General features: G+C 35.3%; 1 protein-coding gene across 1 annotated transcript in view; it reads right to left on the bottom strand.

Moving 5' to 3' along the window:
- Positions 1-1828, bottom strand: part of LOC112045731 (epidermal growth factor receptor) — a 176565-nt gene extending 174737 nt beyond the window's left edge. The window contains exon 1 of the mRNA XM_052890842.1: positions 1636-1828. Coding sequence (XP_052746802.1) covers positions 1636-1696 — 61 coding nt within the window. The 5' untranslated portion in view covers positions 1697-1828. The remainder of the gene's footprint in view (positions 1-1635) is intronic.
- Positions 1829-17577: the final 15749 nt, after the last annotated feature.

The raw sequence follows: 17577 nt of genomic DNA, 5'->3' as shown, positions 1-17577 counted from the left end.
TCTTTAGGACTTGAAGGTTAAAAGATCAAATAGCTGCTTATCCTCGAGTCAATTCTATTTAAGAGTTCAGTTTTCAGAACTTCGGAGAAAATTAATAAACAAGGTAGCGGACGAGTATCCTTAATGCACTCCTACAATATGGGTATCAAATGAAAGACTTGCTGAGTATAATTCAAATAATAATGTGACGTACTCTTAATACAATATGGTAGCCTTATTAACATGGTGGACTTAGTTCATTTTTATTTTAATCGTTTACGGTTGAAAGTACCCTGCCCCTACCTTGCCCCATCCTATCCCCCTACCCCCTACCCCACCTACTGATACCCTAGCCCCACCCAGTAATGCGTACTGTACCACTGACCTGCTCCCACCCTCCCCCCACCCTAAACTGCCCCATCCTACCCCCTCATGCACACCCTACCCCATCCAACCCCCCCCTACCCCCACCCTATCCCCACCTACCTCCACCCTGCCCCCACCTACCCCCACTCTACCTAGCTACCACCATAACTCACCCCCAACCACCCTATCCCCACCCAACCCAACCCTGCACACCTCCTCCCTACCGCCCCCCCACCGCCTCCCTAAACCGCCCCCCCCCCCACCGCCCCCCAACCCCCACCCTACCCCCACTCTACCCTACTACCACTATAACCCACCCTACCCCCAGCCTAACCCCCACCTAGGGGGGGTTTAGGCTGGGGGTCCATAATAAATAAAATAAAACAAATCCATAATAAATAAGAATTGCCCTGTTGATCCAGTGGTTAGCCTATGTGACCACGAGGTCCTGAGTTTGAGCCCTGAGTTGGGCTATAAAATATTGAACTATTCTATTATATAACTTCCAAAAATGTTCAGTGCAAATTCTCAGATCGGAGCTGGTATGTTTGTGATGGGACATCCGGTCCCGGGCATTATCATAGTATCGGGTAGGATAACGTACAAAGAGTCAAAACAACATCACCCTAGCACTAGGCCCACCAACCCCCAAAGAGCTTCGTAGTGGGTGTAAGCTCCATAACCCCTGTTCAATAAGAAGGGAGGCCTGACCCTACAGGTCCTTTAAAATAGGCTGATAAATAATGATATAATAAAATTACCATGAATTGGGCAAACAAGAAAGACACGTATAAAACAATTTAAGATGTCCGGCAGTTTGTTCACCACAATCTCAAAATTTTCTAAATTAAACTCAAGGTCTCACAAGAACACTCACAAGCACAATATTTAGCTCAGCTTGGTAGGTTACGGACATTTATTTTCACATAAGATATTACAAAATAAGGTTGCTTCAACAAAAACAGAGCACGTATCCTACGCAAACGAAGTCGCGGGCGTACAATAGTATAACATTGGTAAAAACAAAGTTAAAGTAACACCATCGCAAAATACGAAACAGTTTATGTATGAAAATTTTTATTTGAACTCTATGAACATTCCTCCTTTACGTGAACAAAATTGTAAAGCTCAGTCCAAAAAAAATGATACAAAAACTTTTTTTTATCTAATTGTTTTTAAACTCCCCGGCAACGGAATGCGAGAACAGTTCGGCATACAGTTTGTATACAATGACAGTAACTTTTACAAAGACCGGGACAAAAGTCGCACAGAAGTTTGGAAGTTACTTACCTCTCTCGTGAATGTCGGCTGCGATGGCAGACGCCAACAGAAACAGGGCACCCACAAACATTGTCACACAGTCACTTTTAACGGCACATACTAGTTTGTATTTAACGGCACAATCGCAGCTTCGAGCGCATTGGAAGACCGGAGCGCAATGGCACGTCAGAGTCACCGGCAAGCGATACTCGATTTGAAGAGAGGCTAGCGAAAAGCGCGTACGCTCTGCGCTGGACGGCCATAGACTATTAACATTACGCAGATGCCACGTTTCGTGTCACGTTGTGGAGAAGTTAGTTTATACCTACACAGTTGGAACATCGAACATAATTAGAAATGTAATTAGAGGTATATATTAAAATAAAATATGATTATCAATTTTTATTTTTATTTACAGTTACGTAAATTATAATCAATATTTAAATTTAAAAAAAATATTAGGTACATACTATTAGAATACTCGATACATGTAAATAAAAAGTGTCTGAATGTGATTTTAAAATACCCGTTTTCTCAAGTTTTTCTTAGATTTCTTTGATTTTCAACACCATAAAGAAGACAAACATTTTTTTTTTAATTTTTACCTGTCTGTCATACTGTTTGTCCTCACTTACTCTTACTTGTTTACTCAAATACTATATATACTATTGTTAAAATGATTTTTTTATACATTTATTTAGGTATAAGCTAATGCTAATTAGTCAAAAAAGGTAGTTTTAATTTTAATAAAATATCTGATTTATAGCATTTTATATAAACAAAAAAATATGTATATTATTTATACAAAATTCTCACTCTAAAGGGCCAGAGACAGATCGTTCGGATCGTGGGTGGATTCTTAACACAACCTGTACAACTATTTGGAAAGAACGCGGTTACGTAGATCACATTAAAAAATATAATATATAAACTCTATAAATCCTAGTACTACAGTAATCTTATATTACGATACGAGTTACTACTTATTAGTTAAATTACTTTTTCCTAAATTATATTTAGTATTCGTAAAAAAACGTAAAACTATTTAAATTCATATTTAATTAAGAGAAAAAGAATTCATATGTCACTACAACTGCTGACTCTAAATATTAAATTATTTTAATATAATTGATTAATATAAGTTTATTTCAAAATGCTGTCTCTACAATCAACGTCAACTGCATTTTCATGTTTCCTCTTTATATATTTTTCCAACGTCAGTTATCCGAGACGTAATTACTTGCATTTTCGTAATTTGTGCAAAGCAAAACGTAGCTCTACCCACAAAAACAGCAAAACAAAGTTTAAAAATTTAGACTATTCAATATATATTTCATACATAGTCTTACATTACGATACGAGAATCGTAATGTAAGACTATGTATTAGTTATATTGTAATACATTAACAATTTATTACATTTTGGGTTATTTTGGAGATAAGCATGTACAAACTCTTTGTCACTCTATGTTTGTTCACTAAAGTTTAAAAGAAGGTGTAAGTATTTATTTCTTTTTGACATGCTGGTTCAATACTCGGAAGTTTCGTTTGGAACATCCGACTGACAAAATGTTCAAAAGATTCTCTTAGATCTAAGCAAGTAAGCAATGCATTTAATGTATCACTAAAATACTTTTAACCTAAACATGTACCTTTAAATTTGCTTCCATAGTAGGAGACAATTGAAAATACTTGTGAGAACAAGACACCTGTACACTGTTTATGTTTGTTTTTGTTGTGTTCTATGTTCTATCTATGCACTTACAAAATTAAATTATACTATTCGTCATTTTCGTATCTATATGACATAGACGTTAAAAATATTCATTTGCATCCTAGAATCTTAGGACCTCAACGTCCATCGACTCTTCAATGACCTTGATATGATCCTTGATTGTCTTTAGTGACTCATTAAGTTTGAGTTGGTAAGCTTTTTTTTTATTCCTTAGATACAAGTCAGCCCTGGACTACAATCTCACCTGATGGTAAGTGATGATGCAATCAAAGATAGAAGCGGGCTAACTGGTTAGGAGGAGAATGAAAATCCATACATTTTTCGGTTTCTACACGGCATCGTACCGCAAACTAGGGTAACTAGCCACGGGTAAGTTTGGTTTTTAAACCAATTTTTTTCATTTTTAATGGGATACTCCAAGTATAGGCAATACTTAGATTATCTCTTCCATTCTCGCCCCATATGCTAGTCTATAGCTAAATAAATATTTACGTTGATACAGTGTAGTGACACATCGCGTGTTCTACAGAAGACCGATCCACCAATTGAGAGAGCAATACGTATGTACGTACTCACTTTAAATACATAGTTGTGTCCATATCTCATGGCTACGATCAAACCCAGTTTACTAGATAAATATACAGGTAAATTCTTTAATGCATATATGATATCTATAACTGTAAAATAACACAATATTTCATACAAATAATTTTAGATATTCAAATAAAAATTATAGTGTAAAATGTTCGGTTTTAATTATAATTATTATTGTATTGTCCGTGACAGTATAGTATATAATATGGATGTAACAAAAGTGGCAGATTTAATTAAGCCTACTCAATTAAAAATAACAAATATAAGGCTTGCATTAAGTTTAAAAAGTTATAGATACACTATTACACAATGTAGAGTTTAAAAATATTTAACCTTTATTTAGCGTGCATTTACACATTTTCATAACTTTATTTCAATTTACAAAACTAAATAACCTCTGTGGATTTTGCGTACAAGCAGTAATTTCTACAAACTGAGATAAAATATATTTTTACATTATGAAAATGTTCGTCTCTGTAATTCTTTTTGGCCTGATAGTGTGAGCTAATCTGACATATGGTCTAGGTCAGGTTTATGAAAAAGTTATTGGGTTTTTTAAGAATTGTAGGTTAAGAATTTTTAATGTTGCGATATGGTATTCGAAGTGATTACTCATACAACAACCGTACTAATTAATTTATTTTATACATATGATTACTGTATAAATTTCATTTTCTTTTTTATTCAAAGATTAATTCTAAGAACTTCAGGCTACGATATTCGGCAGCTGTTTGGTTAACTAATAGCATGCTAACAGTGACACATCTATATCTTTATTCTATGCAAGTATAGTAGCGGTTTTCTGAGGCTGCATCGTGGATCGACGCTCGCGCAGGTAAACCTTCGGGCGCGGTGATTGGCCGCGAGGGGTGAGCGAGGGTGGAGGGGGGACAGAGAGGGGAGCGGGGGATTATATGCACTTGTCGGAGCCGGGATGAAAGGCATTCTTTCTATAGATATAGAAAAATCCAAGATATTATAAAAAAATAATAATTGGAAAATATTGAAACTACTCGTAACTTCAAATAGTGAGGAATACAAATGTAAAGTAAAAAATGCCAACTATTTTTTGAGATCGGTGTGCACATTTTAAAATAATTTTGTAACTTGGTAGTTATTAACTGACAATGATGAAATAGTCGGCATGTCTACGTTAGATTTTTTATTTCTCCTCTGTTTTGGAGTCAGTTTAATTTTATTATTTATTTCTTTTAACTCTATATATCTATCAAAACCTTCTTAATAGATTTTGATGAAACTTACGCTGTTTCCTTGTTGGAGTTGGATTATCTTGTCGTCCAAACAATAAACACTTTAAATACTAATTATAATCTTATCTTATCTTAAAGTCATGCGCGGACAAACATACAGAAATACAAATATACATTCAGATGTTATGAAAATTGGCGCACATGTTTAGAAATTAGTAAGAATTACACTGTTGAATAATATACACATACGGGGTAGTTGTAAAACATACGGGTCAAATTGATAACCTCCTTTTTTCGAAGACAGTTAAAATTATTTTTGGCGAAGTCTCATGCTCCTAACATGTATCGATAACAAGGTCATCAGAAATTGATATTAGCTAGCTATTTTTTTGCTGTTATAAATAATCTAAACTTATATTATAAAGAGGTATATTGTCATTGTTTATTTGTTATGAAACTACTGGAAGAATTTTAATATTTTTTTTTTACTAATAGAAAGCAATACCAGCGAGTACATACGCTACATTATGTCTCCGTATACTCAAGGGAACAGGAACTACATGATTGAAACCGCGGGGCATCCCCTTGTACTTTTTGAACATTAAAGTGAAGAAAAACTGTAATAGGTTGTCTAATTGACCATTATTATCAATTAACTGATTTAGTTTGTTAATTTATTTTTACTGTTGTTCAAATAATGATTATATGTAAAGAAAGAATTAAGTTAATTTTCAATGATTTATTAATTCCAAGCAAAGACAAACTTATCTAAAAATATAAAATCATAAAACTTGAGAATGGCTAGTGTTTTATATTTTTAGATAAATGATAAAAAGTAACCTGATTTTGTTTTATATTCATAGAATTTAATTTATTTATATTAGATTAAAATATATATTAGTTAAAATTTAAGAGCAAATTGATGTTTGGTATAACAATAAATATCTGTTTCTGAGTTTCTTCTCACTGACTCATCTTTGGACCATCAGAGATTAATTTTATAATTCTACGATTCTGCTAATCGCTTTAACTTTAAAATAAGAATAAAACATATATTATCTTGTTTTTTTTAACCCTTTTTAGCCAACAGGCCGGTAGGCATAGTGGGCATGGTCCAGCCTTCTGCTTCTATGGCCATGGGTTCGATGTCGACTGTTTATTATATACCACATGTGCGCACAAACTGTGGACACAAGTGAAAAAAAGTTAAATATTGAAAAATATAAACACAAAACATGAGTATTTAGACACCACTTTAAAACACTTATTTTCCATGCATCTTTAACTATCAAAATATTGAATAAAACAATTAAAATATTTAATAAACTTACGGATGTTCGATATTTAAATAACCTCTGTTTGTATAATTTATATGATTTAAGTCAAACTTGTTTTCATCAACAGCCTGTTTTCGTCCACTGTTGGACATAGGCCTTTCCGAGAGCGCACCACTAAAGAATGATTTACAAGTTTCTATATTGTCAATGTCAAAACAATGCTCCATGTCTCCTCTAACATTCTCCAGTCTAAAATATACCTTATACTAGCGGACTCCCGCGACTTCGTCCGCGTGAACTTCAATGTAAACTTTGAACCCCTATTTCACCTCTTTATGGTTTGAATTTTAAAAATTCTTGAATCGCATTATACTTTGTATTTTTTTATGAGTTATGAACAAATATTTAAAACTGTAACTCTAAAATTGAAGGATTTTCCCTACAAACTTTCAACCCCAATTTGGCCCCTTTCTATTTTTAATATATAGGGTCAAAAAGCACCCAATGTTTTGCTCCAAGGTCCCATTGACCATGATACCAAAATTCATCTTGATCGGTTCAGCCGTTTAGCCATCAGCACTCTGGGGCTATGATGACCGAGATGGGGTGCGTCCTGTGCGCAGACCAGATAAATATATTTATTTTATATTCATCAGCTATCTTAGTAGGTACCCAAAATACAAGTTACGCTCACTTTGGCGCTAGGTATTATATCGTTTTTAGTTCTTAGTTAGTTTGTGAGAAGTTAGCTAAGGGCTAAGGGCTCACAAACTCACTTCTAACTTCTAACAATCTCGCCTGATGGTAAATGCTGATGCAATCTAAGATGGAAGTGGGCTTGTTAGGAGGAGGATGAAAATCCACACCCCTTTCGATTTCTACACGACATCGTACCGGAACGCTGAATCATTTGGTGGTACGTCTTTGGAGGTAGGATGTAACTAGCCACGTTTAACGTCTTCCACCAGCCAAGCCAGTACTTAATTATAATTAGGTTCTTTTGTTGCGCAATAATATGGCTTAAACAAATAAAATAAATTAATTAATCAATTAATATAAACGAACGAAGTAGTTTATTCTGCTAAAATAAAAACTAATATTGTATTCACTAAAATGTGTTATTTTAGGTAAATTATATGAATCTAGTTTTTCCATACTATCAAATTCGAGAGTATCGCATAACAAAATAAATCTATTGCTATTGAAGAAAATTACTGGAACATGTGTATAGGCAGGTAGTACGGTCTACTGAATCCCGAATTTTCCTATAAGTATTTGCGAATTTTTCCATAAGCTTTTATATATTTTTTCTTCCAAGGTTTAGGAGGATATTCTTCGATTATAATATTAAATATTGGTAAACACCTTAACCATTTCGAATTCATATATTTTTATATTCATATTCATAATCACAAGAATTCTATCGAATAATATACGCTTCATATAGCTCGTCAGTGATATGAATCGGACAATTCGAGCTTTCGGGATGCAGAAACAAATTCTGTTTTTTTCCGACGCCGTAGGGCTTTTCGAAGCCTGAAACTGATGTTGCTAGGTACTTTGTTGATGTGTTAGAGTACTAGCGGACGCCCGCGACTTCGTCCGCGTGGAAATCAATGTAAACATTCAACCCCTATTTTACCACTTTAAGGGTTGAATTTAAAAAATTCTTGAATCACATTATATTTTGGTTTCCTTTTTAATATTTGTGAATTAATTTTAAAAAGTGTAACTCTAAACATGAAGGACTAACCACGCAAACTTTTAACCCCTATTTCACTCCCTTTTATTTTTATATTTTAGTATAAAAAGTACCGTATGTTTTACTCCAAGGTAATATTTTACATTATACCAAAATTCATCTTGATCGGTTTTGCCGCTTAGCCGTAAAATGGTAACAGAGAGACAGACAGACTTACTTTCACATTTATAATAATACTAGTGGACGCCGGCGACTTCGTCCGCATGAAACTCGATGTAAACTTTCAACTACCCCTACCCTACCACTACCCTAACCTACCCCTATCCTATCCCCACCCTACCCCTACCCTACTCCTACCTTACTCCTACCCTACTATATAATAAAATATCAAATTGTCATCCATACGTCAAACACATAGCTTTCATTTGCGTTTTGCGTTTCATGTCAAGCCACACGGGACTGCTGTCGAACGGGATAAAAAGTATCCTATGTCCTTCTCCTGGCTCTAAACTACCTCCCTGCCAATTTTCAGCTAAATCGGTTCAACCGTTCTTGAGTTATAAGTGGAGTAACTAACACGACTTTCTTTTATATATATAGAAGTATAGAAGTATGGATTAGGTAAAAGTATAGATTACATACAAATTTTGTGATTTGTTTCAATAAAAGTCAAATTCAAAGTCAATTTTCGTTTACTCAGTGAGGATATATACACGTATATGTTAGTAGGTATACATTCGTTAATTTGTTATTTATGGTGATAAGTAAGATTTTAATGGTAGTAGGCATCAGCCGGTGGCAAGTTACCACTCTTAAATTAAATTTAAAGTTTTCGACCAATTATTATCACCATTATCTAATAATATTATTATTCCCACGTTTCAAAAGTGCTTGTAAACTAAGCCTAATTGAAATCTTTTTTTTTTATTGAAATGAACAGGGATAACAAAATAATCGGTATCGCTTAAGTAGTATATCAATGGTGCACTTCATTCACAGTCTACGTCTTTTGGATTCACTTAAATATCCTAGGGTCTGGAATAAAAACAAGAGTATATTATGTTCATTAAGATATGTTTGCATCTTAGATTATTTATTACCCTATCCCCTGTAGAGGCTTTTTTTATAAACATACTAGTGGACGCCCGCGACTTCCTCCAAGAAAATTCAGTTTTTTACAACTACCGCGGGAATCATGGATTTTAATCAAAAATAGCGTATACGTTGCTCCATAATCCTTCATCTTAATTAGTTGTTTGCGACATTTTAATTTTGATATGCTCTAAACATTATTAGATCATGAATGGCGAAAGATACATCGACGAGTGCAAAATAGCAGAATCATACCCCCGAACACAACAATGTTGCTTGCCGGCTGAAATAATCACGAGGGTACCTCCTGTACCTCCTGACGTCTTCAGCACAATTAGCTATGTATTATAGAAATGGTAAAAAGGAGATTTAATCAAACAACAGATAAAACAACACACCTACGTTGAATTTATTGTTGGAATACTTATCGACAAACCGATTTTCAATTTTTCCAAAGGAAAATTAGCTCAAACAACAACAGGATTTTATCTTTTAAAGAGCTTATAGTAGGGGAGCCGAAGAGGGGATTTTTGTAGTTACTCGAGCGCGGCAGATAAACATAAGAGACTATACCTTGCACGTTGTTGAGTACCTCCACCAAGTAAGAGCCCTTAATATTGGTGGGTACGTTTAGGTCAACCAAAAAAAAAACTAACTTCAGAAATACTCAACCTGAACGTCAGATAAGGATATAGTAGATAGTTAATTACTAAAAGGCAAGCATTTCGAAAATCTAACGATAATGGTGGTGGTAATAAAAAGTATAAAATATAGTTATAGCGTTTTATACTTTTTTCATTAAACATTTTAAAGCGCTACAATGTTATGAAGGTCTAGAGTCGATCTGATGATGGAGTCGCAACTCACACGAGGGCACTCTTTAACGGTTTACAGAAGTTACCTTGTGTTCGGACTTGATTAATTTGTGTCGACAAGAACTTTCCACCTAGATGGGTTGTGACTGTCATTAGGGGTCTGGTGATGCAGACGAGGGACAATTTAAGGAACTCCTGAACAGTTTATAGTAGCTACCTTGTGTTTGGGTTTGATGAATTTTGTTAAAAGCTGATAATTTGCATTAAATTATTTAAAACAGACAGATCAATTTATAAGCATGAGTAATTTGATTTTATGGCATATCAATTATACTGACGTGAATTTACATTATAGTCCAAGATCCCGCATTACATAGCTATTTGCGTTTTGATTCAGTTTTATTGAGTGTGTGAGATATTGATTTTTTTTCCTTCTGAAATATTCTCACTGAAACATTCACAGCACCCGTCATGCTTCTAAAACATCCATTTTTTATTGTTTAACCAAGATTCACCCTAATTCTTGGTTAAACAATAAAAATCCACCAACTTCCAGACTCTGGATTGATACTAAGAATTTTTCGTCCTAGAGCCTATATAAGAACCTATTTTAAGTCAGTTGTATCAGATATTCGTATCCATTTATACAAAATAGCTTGAAAAATACGCACGACCACTCCCGAGTTCTCGACAACGTATAGTATCGCACGAAGTCGAGAAGAAGTGTGAGTGTGGATGTATTCGGATTCGCGCGCCGTAAACGAGACGCGAACCTTTTGCCGTGGGAGAAAATGCCGACACCGATCGGGGAACGGTGTGAAGCGTGAACCTGAACGCCGCAAACGCCTGTACTTCTTTGAGTACAGAAACTAGTGGAGCTGTCAGGTTACTTTGTCTAAACATATCATACCTTCTTCAGTATCGTTGACATTTTTTAAATTTTTTAGGATCGACGGTAGAGGATTTAAACATAAAACAAAATTATTCTGTTTGTTACATATTCTTTACACAATTTAAGAACAATACCAACTTTAAAATTAATGTATGATTAAATGATCTAACATGGGCGATGGAACGAGCTATGCTTAGAGTTTCTCTGCGTGATCGAATCAGAAATGAGGAGATGCGCAGACGAAGTAAAGTCACTAACATAGCTCAGCTAATCACAAAAGTGAAGTAGCAATGGGCAAGCCACATAGTTCAAGGAGCTGATTAGGGTCCCAAGGTATGGAAAGGCTGAAATGGCGACCTCGCTCCGGAAAGCGCAGTGTTGGTTGACCCCTTACTTGGTGGACCGAGGATATCAAGCGGGTTGCAGGGAGCCGCTGGATGGTGGCGGTCCGATACTGTTGTACTTGGAAATTCTTGCAAGAGCCCTTTGTCCATCGGCTGATGATAATGATGATAATGATGATAATGATGATAATGATGATGATGATCATCGATAGAGATCAGGGTCAAACTTACGTTAGTCGCTAGTTTAGTTTTACATATTAAAGTAGCATACACGCATTTATATAGACATGACAAGTCCATGGGGTCCCTTAGTCATTGCTCTACACTCACAGCCGCGAACGCTGTTAGTGTAAGGTGCGTAAGACAGATTCGCGCTTGTTGGGACGTAAATTACGCCTGATAGAAAGCAGTAATGCGGTATTAATTGGCGCTTACCTAGAAGATGCGAATAGGCATCTTCTAGGCAAGCGCGAAAGAGTTAAAATTTGTAGGTAGCAGCATTGAAATACGGAGTTTTGTATCAAATAGAAACCCACATAATTATATTATAGTGCATATTTTTGTAAAAAATATTACTAAGCGTAGGTAGCTAAAGATGTTTTCTTAGTGCTTTGCAAGTAACTTAAAGTAAATAAATAAATAAACACAAAGTCCGGCCGGAAGGCTATTCTAATTTTTTTCTGTGCGAATTAGAAAAGTGGACGATAATCGTTAAGTATAAGTGTAAGTAGCCGCGACCTCTTGTTCTGTATAAAGGGGCAAAAGTAACAAGTTCGTATAGTTCCTACTCATACTCTCCAATGAATCCGATAAAAAACCCCTTAGAAAACAGCATTGTGACGGTGCTGCAAAGTTTTCTATTACGTCTGAGTCAACGGTTGATCATCAATGATCCTTCTACCGCGGCTATCTATCGAGTCTAGTGCATCAAGCGGACTTATTATTATATACCTATATACATTAAGGAGAAGTCACTTCATTGGCGAATACACATAGCAATTTCGGGTGAAATAATGATAATGTGGACTCCCGCACTAAGAGTGATTTGATCGCCAAAGGCGCTTTTTGTCATACTATTGTCGAGTATGTATATTACGGGATACTATAGTATTAGTGTATTGTATCGTTTTCTGTGTCTATATGTAGGTACTTACTAATTTAATAGACTTAGCCATTTAAAGGGTTTGTCGGTTTAAGTACGATGGATCTTAATCAGCTAGGTGGAGATGAAAAATGATTATGTATTAAACAAGATTGGATTATTTTTGGATTTTATGGTAGGAAGTATGGGCCTATAGTATCGGAAACGCGAAATTTTCAACCATCAACCCATGTTCGTCTCACTGCTGAGCTTGAATCTTCTCTCAGAATGAGAGGGGTTAGAATGCACACAACTGAAAAATTGGAGGTGCATGCCTCGGACACGAACGAAAGATTCGAACCCACACCCTCCCGAATCGGAAGCAGAGGTCATATCCACTGGGCTGTCACGGCTCTCTATCTATCGCTATTTATTTGATATCTCGATTGTTAAAAAGGCAATTATAACGTATATTACATAATTTGTTTTTGTCTCTAAGAAGAAAATCGTAAACAACTGGTGTTTTACGTAATAAAAATAAAATATTTAAATAGTAAATTATTCGAACAACAATTTGATATTAATTAAAAAAAAAAAATATTTTGCTGCGTAGGTATGAAAAACTTTAGTGAGGTGTCAGAAAGGTTTATAGTTTTTTTTTATATTATTTCTTCTGAGATTTTAAAAACTTGATTCTTGTATATACCTACTCGTATCAAACAAGTTAAACATTTATCATTTTATAAAAAATATATAATCAGATTTTGTTTACTTTGAAGGAGTCTCAAGAGCCTTATTCCAAGAGTACGAGATGTAAATAAACAATTTAAGGTAAGCCCCTTAAATTGTTTATTTAATTACATACTTATACACACACACACATGAACTATTGCCTTTTTGTGTTTGTTATGTTTTATATTGTCTTGATTTTTTTCAACTGCTATGCCGAGCGTTTTTATCACTTTTAAAAAGTCGACAGAAAGAGAAAGATATCAATGCGACGCGTATATTCTTTATGTATGAACACGCATCGCAACATTTTACTGAGTGGTCCGATTTTGATAAATTTTTTTTATAAAAGCCTACTTCGAAGTTGGTCCCAAATAAATTAGAAAAAACGCTCTGCTAAGTTGCAGTCATTTTGCAGAGATAAAATAAATAAATAAATAAAAATCGTTTATTTCACTTTCTAAATTTACATAAGTTAGTGCGAGTTTGGAACCTTCTTTTAGTAGTAGTAAAACTACCTCTGTATTAGAAGGCTCCGCTCTTCCATAGCTAGTACAGAAATATCAGATTCTAAATGAACATAACAAAATTATTATAATAGGTTGTTTCGCACGCTTGTGTGTGTGGGTGTGTGTTTTTCAGGGATAGAGATTTCCATTTAGTATAACTTTTGACATTCATTTCTTATTTTATAATAGTCTTATTAAAAGGTTCACTTCAGATACTCTTTATAGTAGAGGAGATATATGGAACTTAAGACACGTAAATGCTACTCCAATGAAGGTTGACGATTAATAAAAACCGGCGCGGACGGCTTAGCTTTTTTTTTCAGATTATGTAAGTGCCGTAGGCTCCTTAATGGGACCTGAGCGGCATGCCATGGGGTTACCACGAGCGCAGAAGCATCGCTTTATGGGACCCAAAGGGTAAAGCAAACAAGATGGGCGGAAGAGACTCCCTAAGAGCGTCTCTGAGACTCGTACCTCGGCTTTCGGGCGTTCTGGAAGGGTGTTTTGGCCTGAGCACCCTCGTGATCGTGATTTAGAAAACCCACGTCCATTTGACGTCAGATATCGGGGACCAGTTTTCACCGGCGATAAAGCTGTGTAGCTCGCGTTCGTGTTACCTGGGAAGAGTAATTTATTTTATTTTATTTATTTATTTTATTTTATTTATTCGGAAGCCAACGTTGTATACAAAAAACTTATGACTAATTAAACATAACATGCATTAAAAAGTAATATGCTACATTGTACACCCCACTTACAGGCTAACTCAACATGCGTTTATTTTAATACAATTCTTAATTTACCATTAAAAAAAAAAGAAACAAAAACTAAATCTACCTACCACTACAATAATAATGGGAATTAACAATAAGAAATTACATTTAATACAAAAACAGAATGCATTTAAAGTACATTATTCAGCGACATATGTTTTTTAACTTTACTTTTAAAAGAATTAGAACCGCTATTGAAAATATTGAAAATATTAATATAAGAGTCATTGTCACGACTGTAAAAGGCGTTTTTCGGGCGTCTAGATCTGCAATCGACGTTGAAATCTGGAGTGCAATTATTGTAAGCCTCAACCAGTACGTTGGTTGGTTACTGGGAATTCGTTAGACAACTAAAATACCCCGAACTGAGTAGGTATTACTACGTGTATATGTATCAGCAATATGAATTCTCAGAATAGGATAATCTGGTTATGAATTAACCACTATTTATTTGCTTATTATCGAAGGAAATATAAGAGCTTGGCCAAATGTTAGGAATTCACACTAAATGTTATTTGTTAACTACAGTTGTTATGTGTGGTGAATGAGCGGGGCACCCAGTAATACGGATTTTCCGCCTAGTACAGGGACCCTTGCTACTTGTTTGTAAGACTTAGCTAATAAATAGATTTTTATTTTTTTTTATTTTCATATTAGGTACCTATATCCCAAAATTTTTTCATTTATTATATGTATTAGGAAAACAATATGAAGTTATACGAGTAGGTACCTCTTGATTATTTTTTTCTATTTTTTAACCCTAATTAAGAAATCTGTTTCTTAGTTTGAAAGATCTAAGCGTAGGTATGCAAGAAGGGATGGTGGGTAGTCGCTTTGACGGGAGATCTTAATATTGAATTTAATTTCCATTTTCACATTTAAATATTTTATTTCAGTTTAAATGACTGATTTTTAAATATTATAATTATTAACTACCTACCTAGAGAAAAACATCGTAATATTATTATGCTCTACCTACTGATTAGTTTGAAAATGGTGGTAAGCCGATGATGTATTTGTTCAAGCCATGAATATGGAAAATTTTCTGGTATTTCACTTGGCATATTATTTAAACTAGAGGATTTAAAAGTGTTCGTAAGCTTACTTGAAGTTATGACGGCCTCCGTGGCACAAAAGGGGAAGAAAAGGGTGTGGATTTTCATCCTACTCTTTACAAGTTAGCTCGCTTCCATCTCAGATTGCATCATCATCACCTTTAGGTGAGATTGTAGTCAAGGACTAACATGTAAAGAATAAAAAAAATATATTTTGATTAAGATCATTACCTAGAATACGGCTAAGATCATACTCGTTAATCCACATTATGTTTACAGATTTAGTTCTTAGTCTTTACAGGCATTATATTTTACCTACGAATAAATCTTCTACTATATAAAAATAAGTCGGGTTTTCCTTCCTGACGCTATAACTCCAGAACGCACGAACCGATTTCCACGAATTTGCATTCGTTGGAAAGGTCTCGGGCTCTGTCAGGTTTATAGGGTAGGGTAGAAGTAGGGTAGGGTAGGGTAGGGGTAGGGTAGGGGTAGGGTAGGGTTAGGGTAGGGTGTGACGACTCTAAGTCTTACATACTATATAGATATAATACAAATTATGCATACTTATTAACTTAATAAGTGCTTAGAAAAAAAAAAAAAAAAAATAGATTTTCATCAAAATAAGCTCAGTACATGAGATTAATGATAAATCACTGAAAAAAAATATTATTTGGAAATCTTTCATTTTTCATTGGCAGATGACGCCGAGAGCCTGTTTACTACTTTACTGGGAGCATGCGGGCTGACGCCTGTGACGCTTTCAGTATGAATAGCTAGAGCAGCTGGCTGAATGCTTGATGTATTCTACTCGTGCTTTTCCATCGTATGATGGAAGCATAGTACGAAGTCGGTTGTTTGGGCGACCAGTAGGGACTTTTATGGCAAAATGGTGATGCTGCCAGGAGTGTCTTCTCATGAGGGAACTCCTTGATGCTTAAGAGCATATATGTGAACCTTTACATAGTTATTGAGTTCTAATGGCATATTATTTATACACAGGGCCGAGCGGCCTATGGTGTGAAATTTGACTTATGAGTCAAAATGATGATGCAACCAGGAGTGTCTTCGCATGAAGGAACTCCTTAATGCTTAAGAGCATATATGTGAAACTTTACATACTAATTACCTTCTGATGGCTTATTAATTATACACAGGGCCGAGCGGCCTATGGTGTGAAATCTTTTAGATTTCTTTCGAACGCATTACACTCTCTTGAGAGTAATGGATACTCTGAAAGTTAAGACTGCCAGCTAGAGGCTAGGCCTGTTACACTAGTTATACAGTGATGCCTTGTTCTGCTTGACATAAAGATGATAGTGGAAGCTAGGCCTGTATTTATACGGTGTTTACAGTGTGCTTTGCTCTACTTGTCGTCTGACAATCAGTTATCTTTCCACTATGTGGAACTCACCCATTCACGCTTATATACCAATAAACTTATACCCTCACGAAAAGGGGTGGGTCCTGGTTCTTAAATAAACCTAATCTCACCAAATTCAGGGAGAGGACCACCGTCGTTGTGCGGGAGTTGGAGCCAATGACCATCTTTTATAAAAAAGATGCCAACCTAATCTCACTTGCTCACCCAGACTCACTCGCTCACCCAAAGCACTATATTACCTTCTGTGAGTTTGTTAGAACTACAGAAACAGCAATGAGGAGCTGTAATACTGACGTCCAGGGTAAACCTGAATGTTGTGTTGCCACTCGCTGTCAATGTGGTCTTATATGATTCACGAAGGCGTAACTATTAAAACGACCTTATCTACGTACTCAGCGTTTGTGTTTTGATAAACCACGAAGAGTTCGTGTATCGATATACCACGAAGAGTTCGTGTATCAATTATATTTTAGGGAATCCGTGATACGAGAACTGTTACCTCTGAGACTTTAAAAGTATTTGTGTTATTATGGACATAACGTTGATTACTGGGTTCTAATCAATAGACGATCACATGCCAATTAAAATATTTTAACCTTTGGAAGATTAACACTTGATAAAGTGTATGTTTTATGCTCTTATATTTATATGAGGCATTTTGAAACAGCTACAATTGGTGCCGTGACCAGGATGGGTCAAAACGGCTTTTAAATTGGCGTAAGCCTACAATTGTTGTCCGTGAAAATGGAAAAGTCAGAAGAGGTAAAAGGTTCTTAACTA

This window comes from Bicyclus anynana, chromosome Z (assembly GCF_947172395.1).
Source record: "Bicyclus anynana chromosome Z, ilBicAnyn1.1, whole genome shotgun sequence".
Classification (NCBI taxonomy): domain Eukaryota; kingdom Metazoa; phylum Arthropoda; class Insecta; order Lepidoptera; family Nymphalidae; genus Bicyclus; species Bicyclus anynana.
This window is presented reverse-complemented; position numbering and strand designations above follow the sequence as displayed.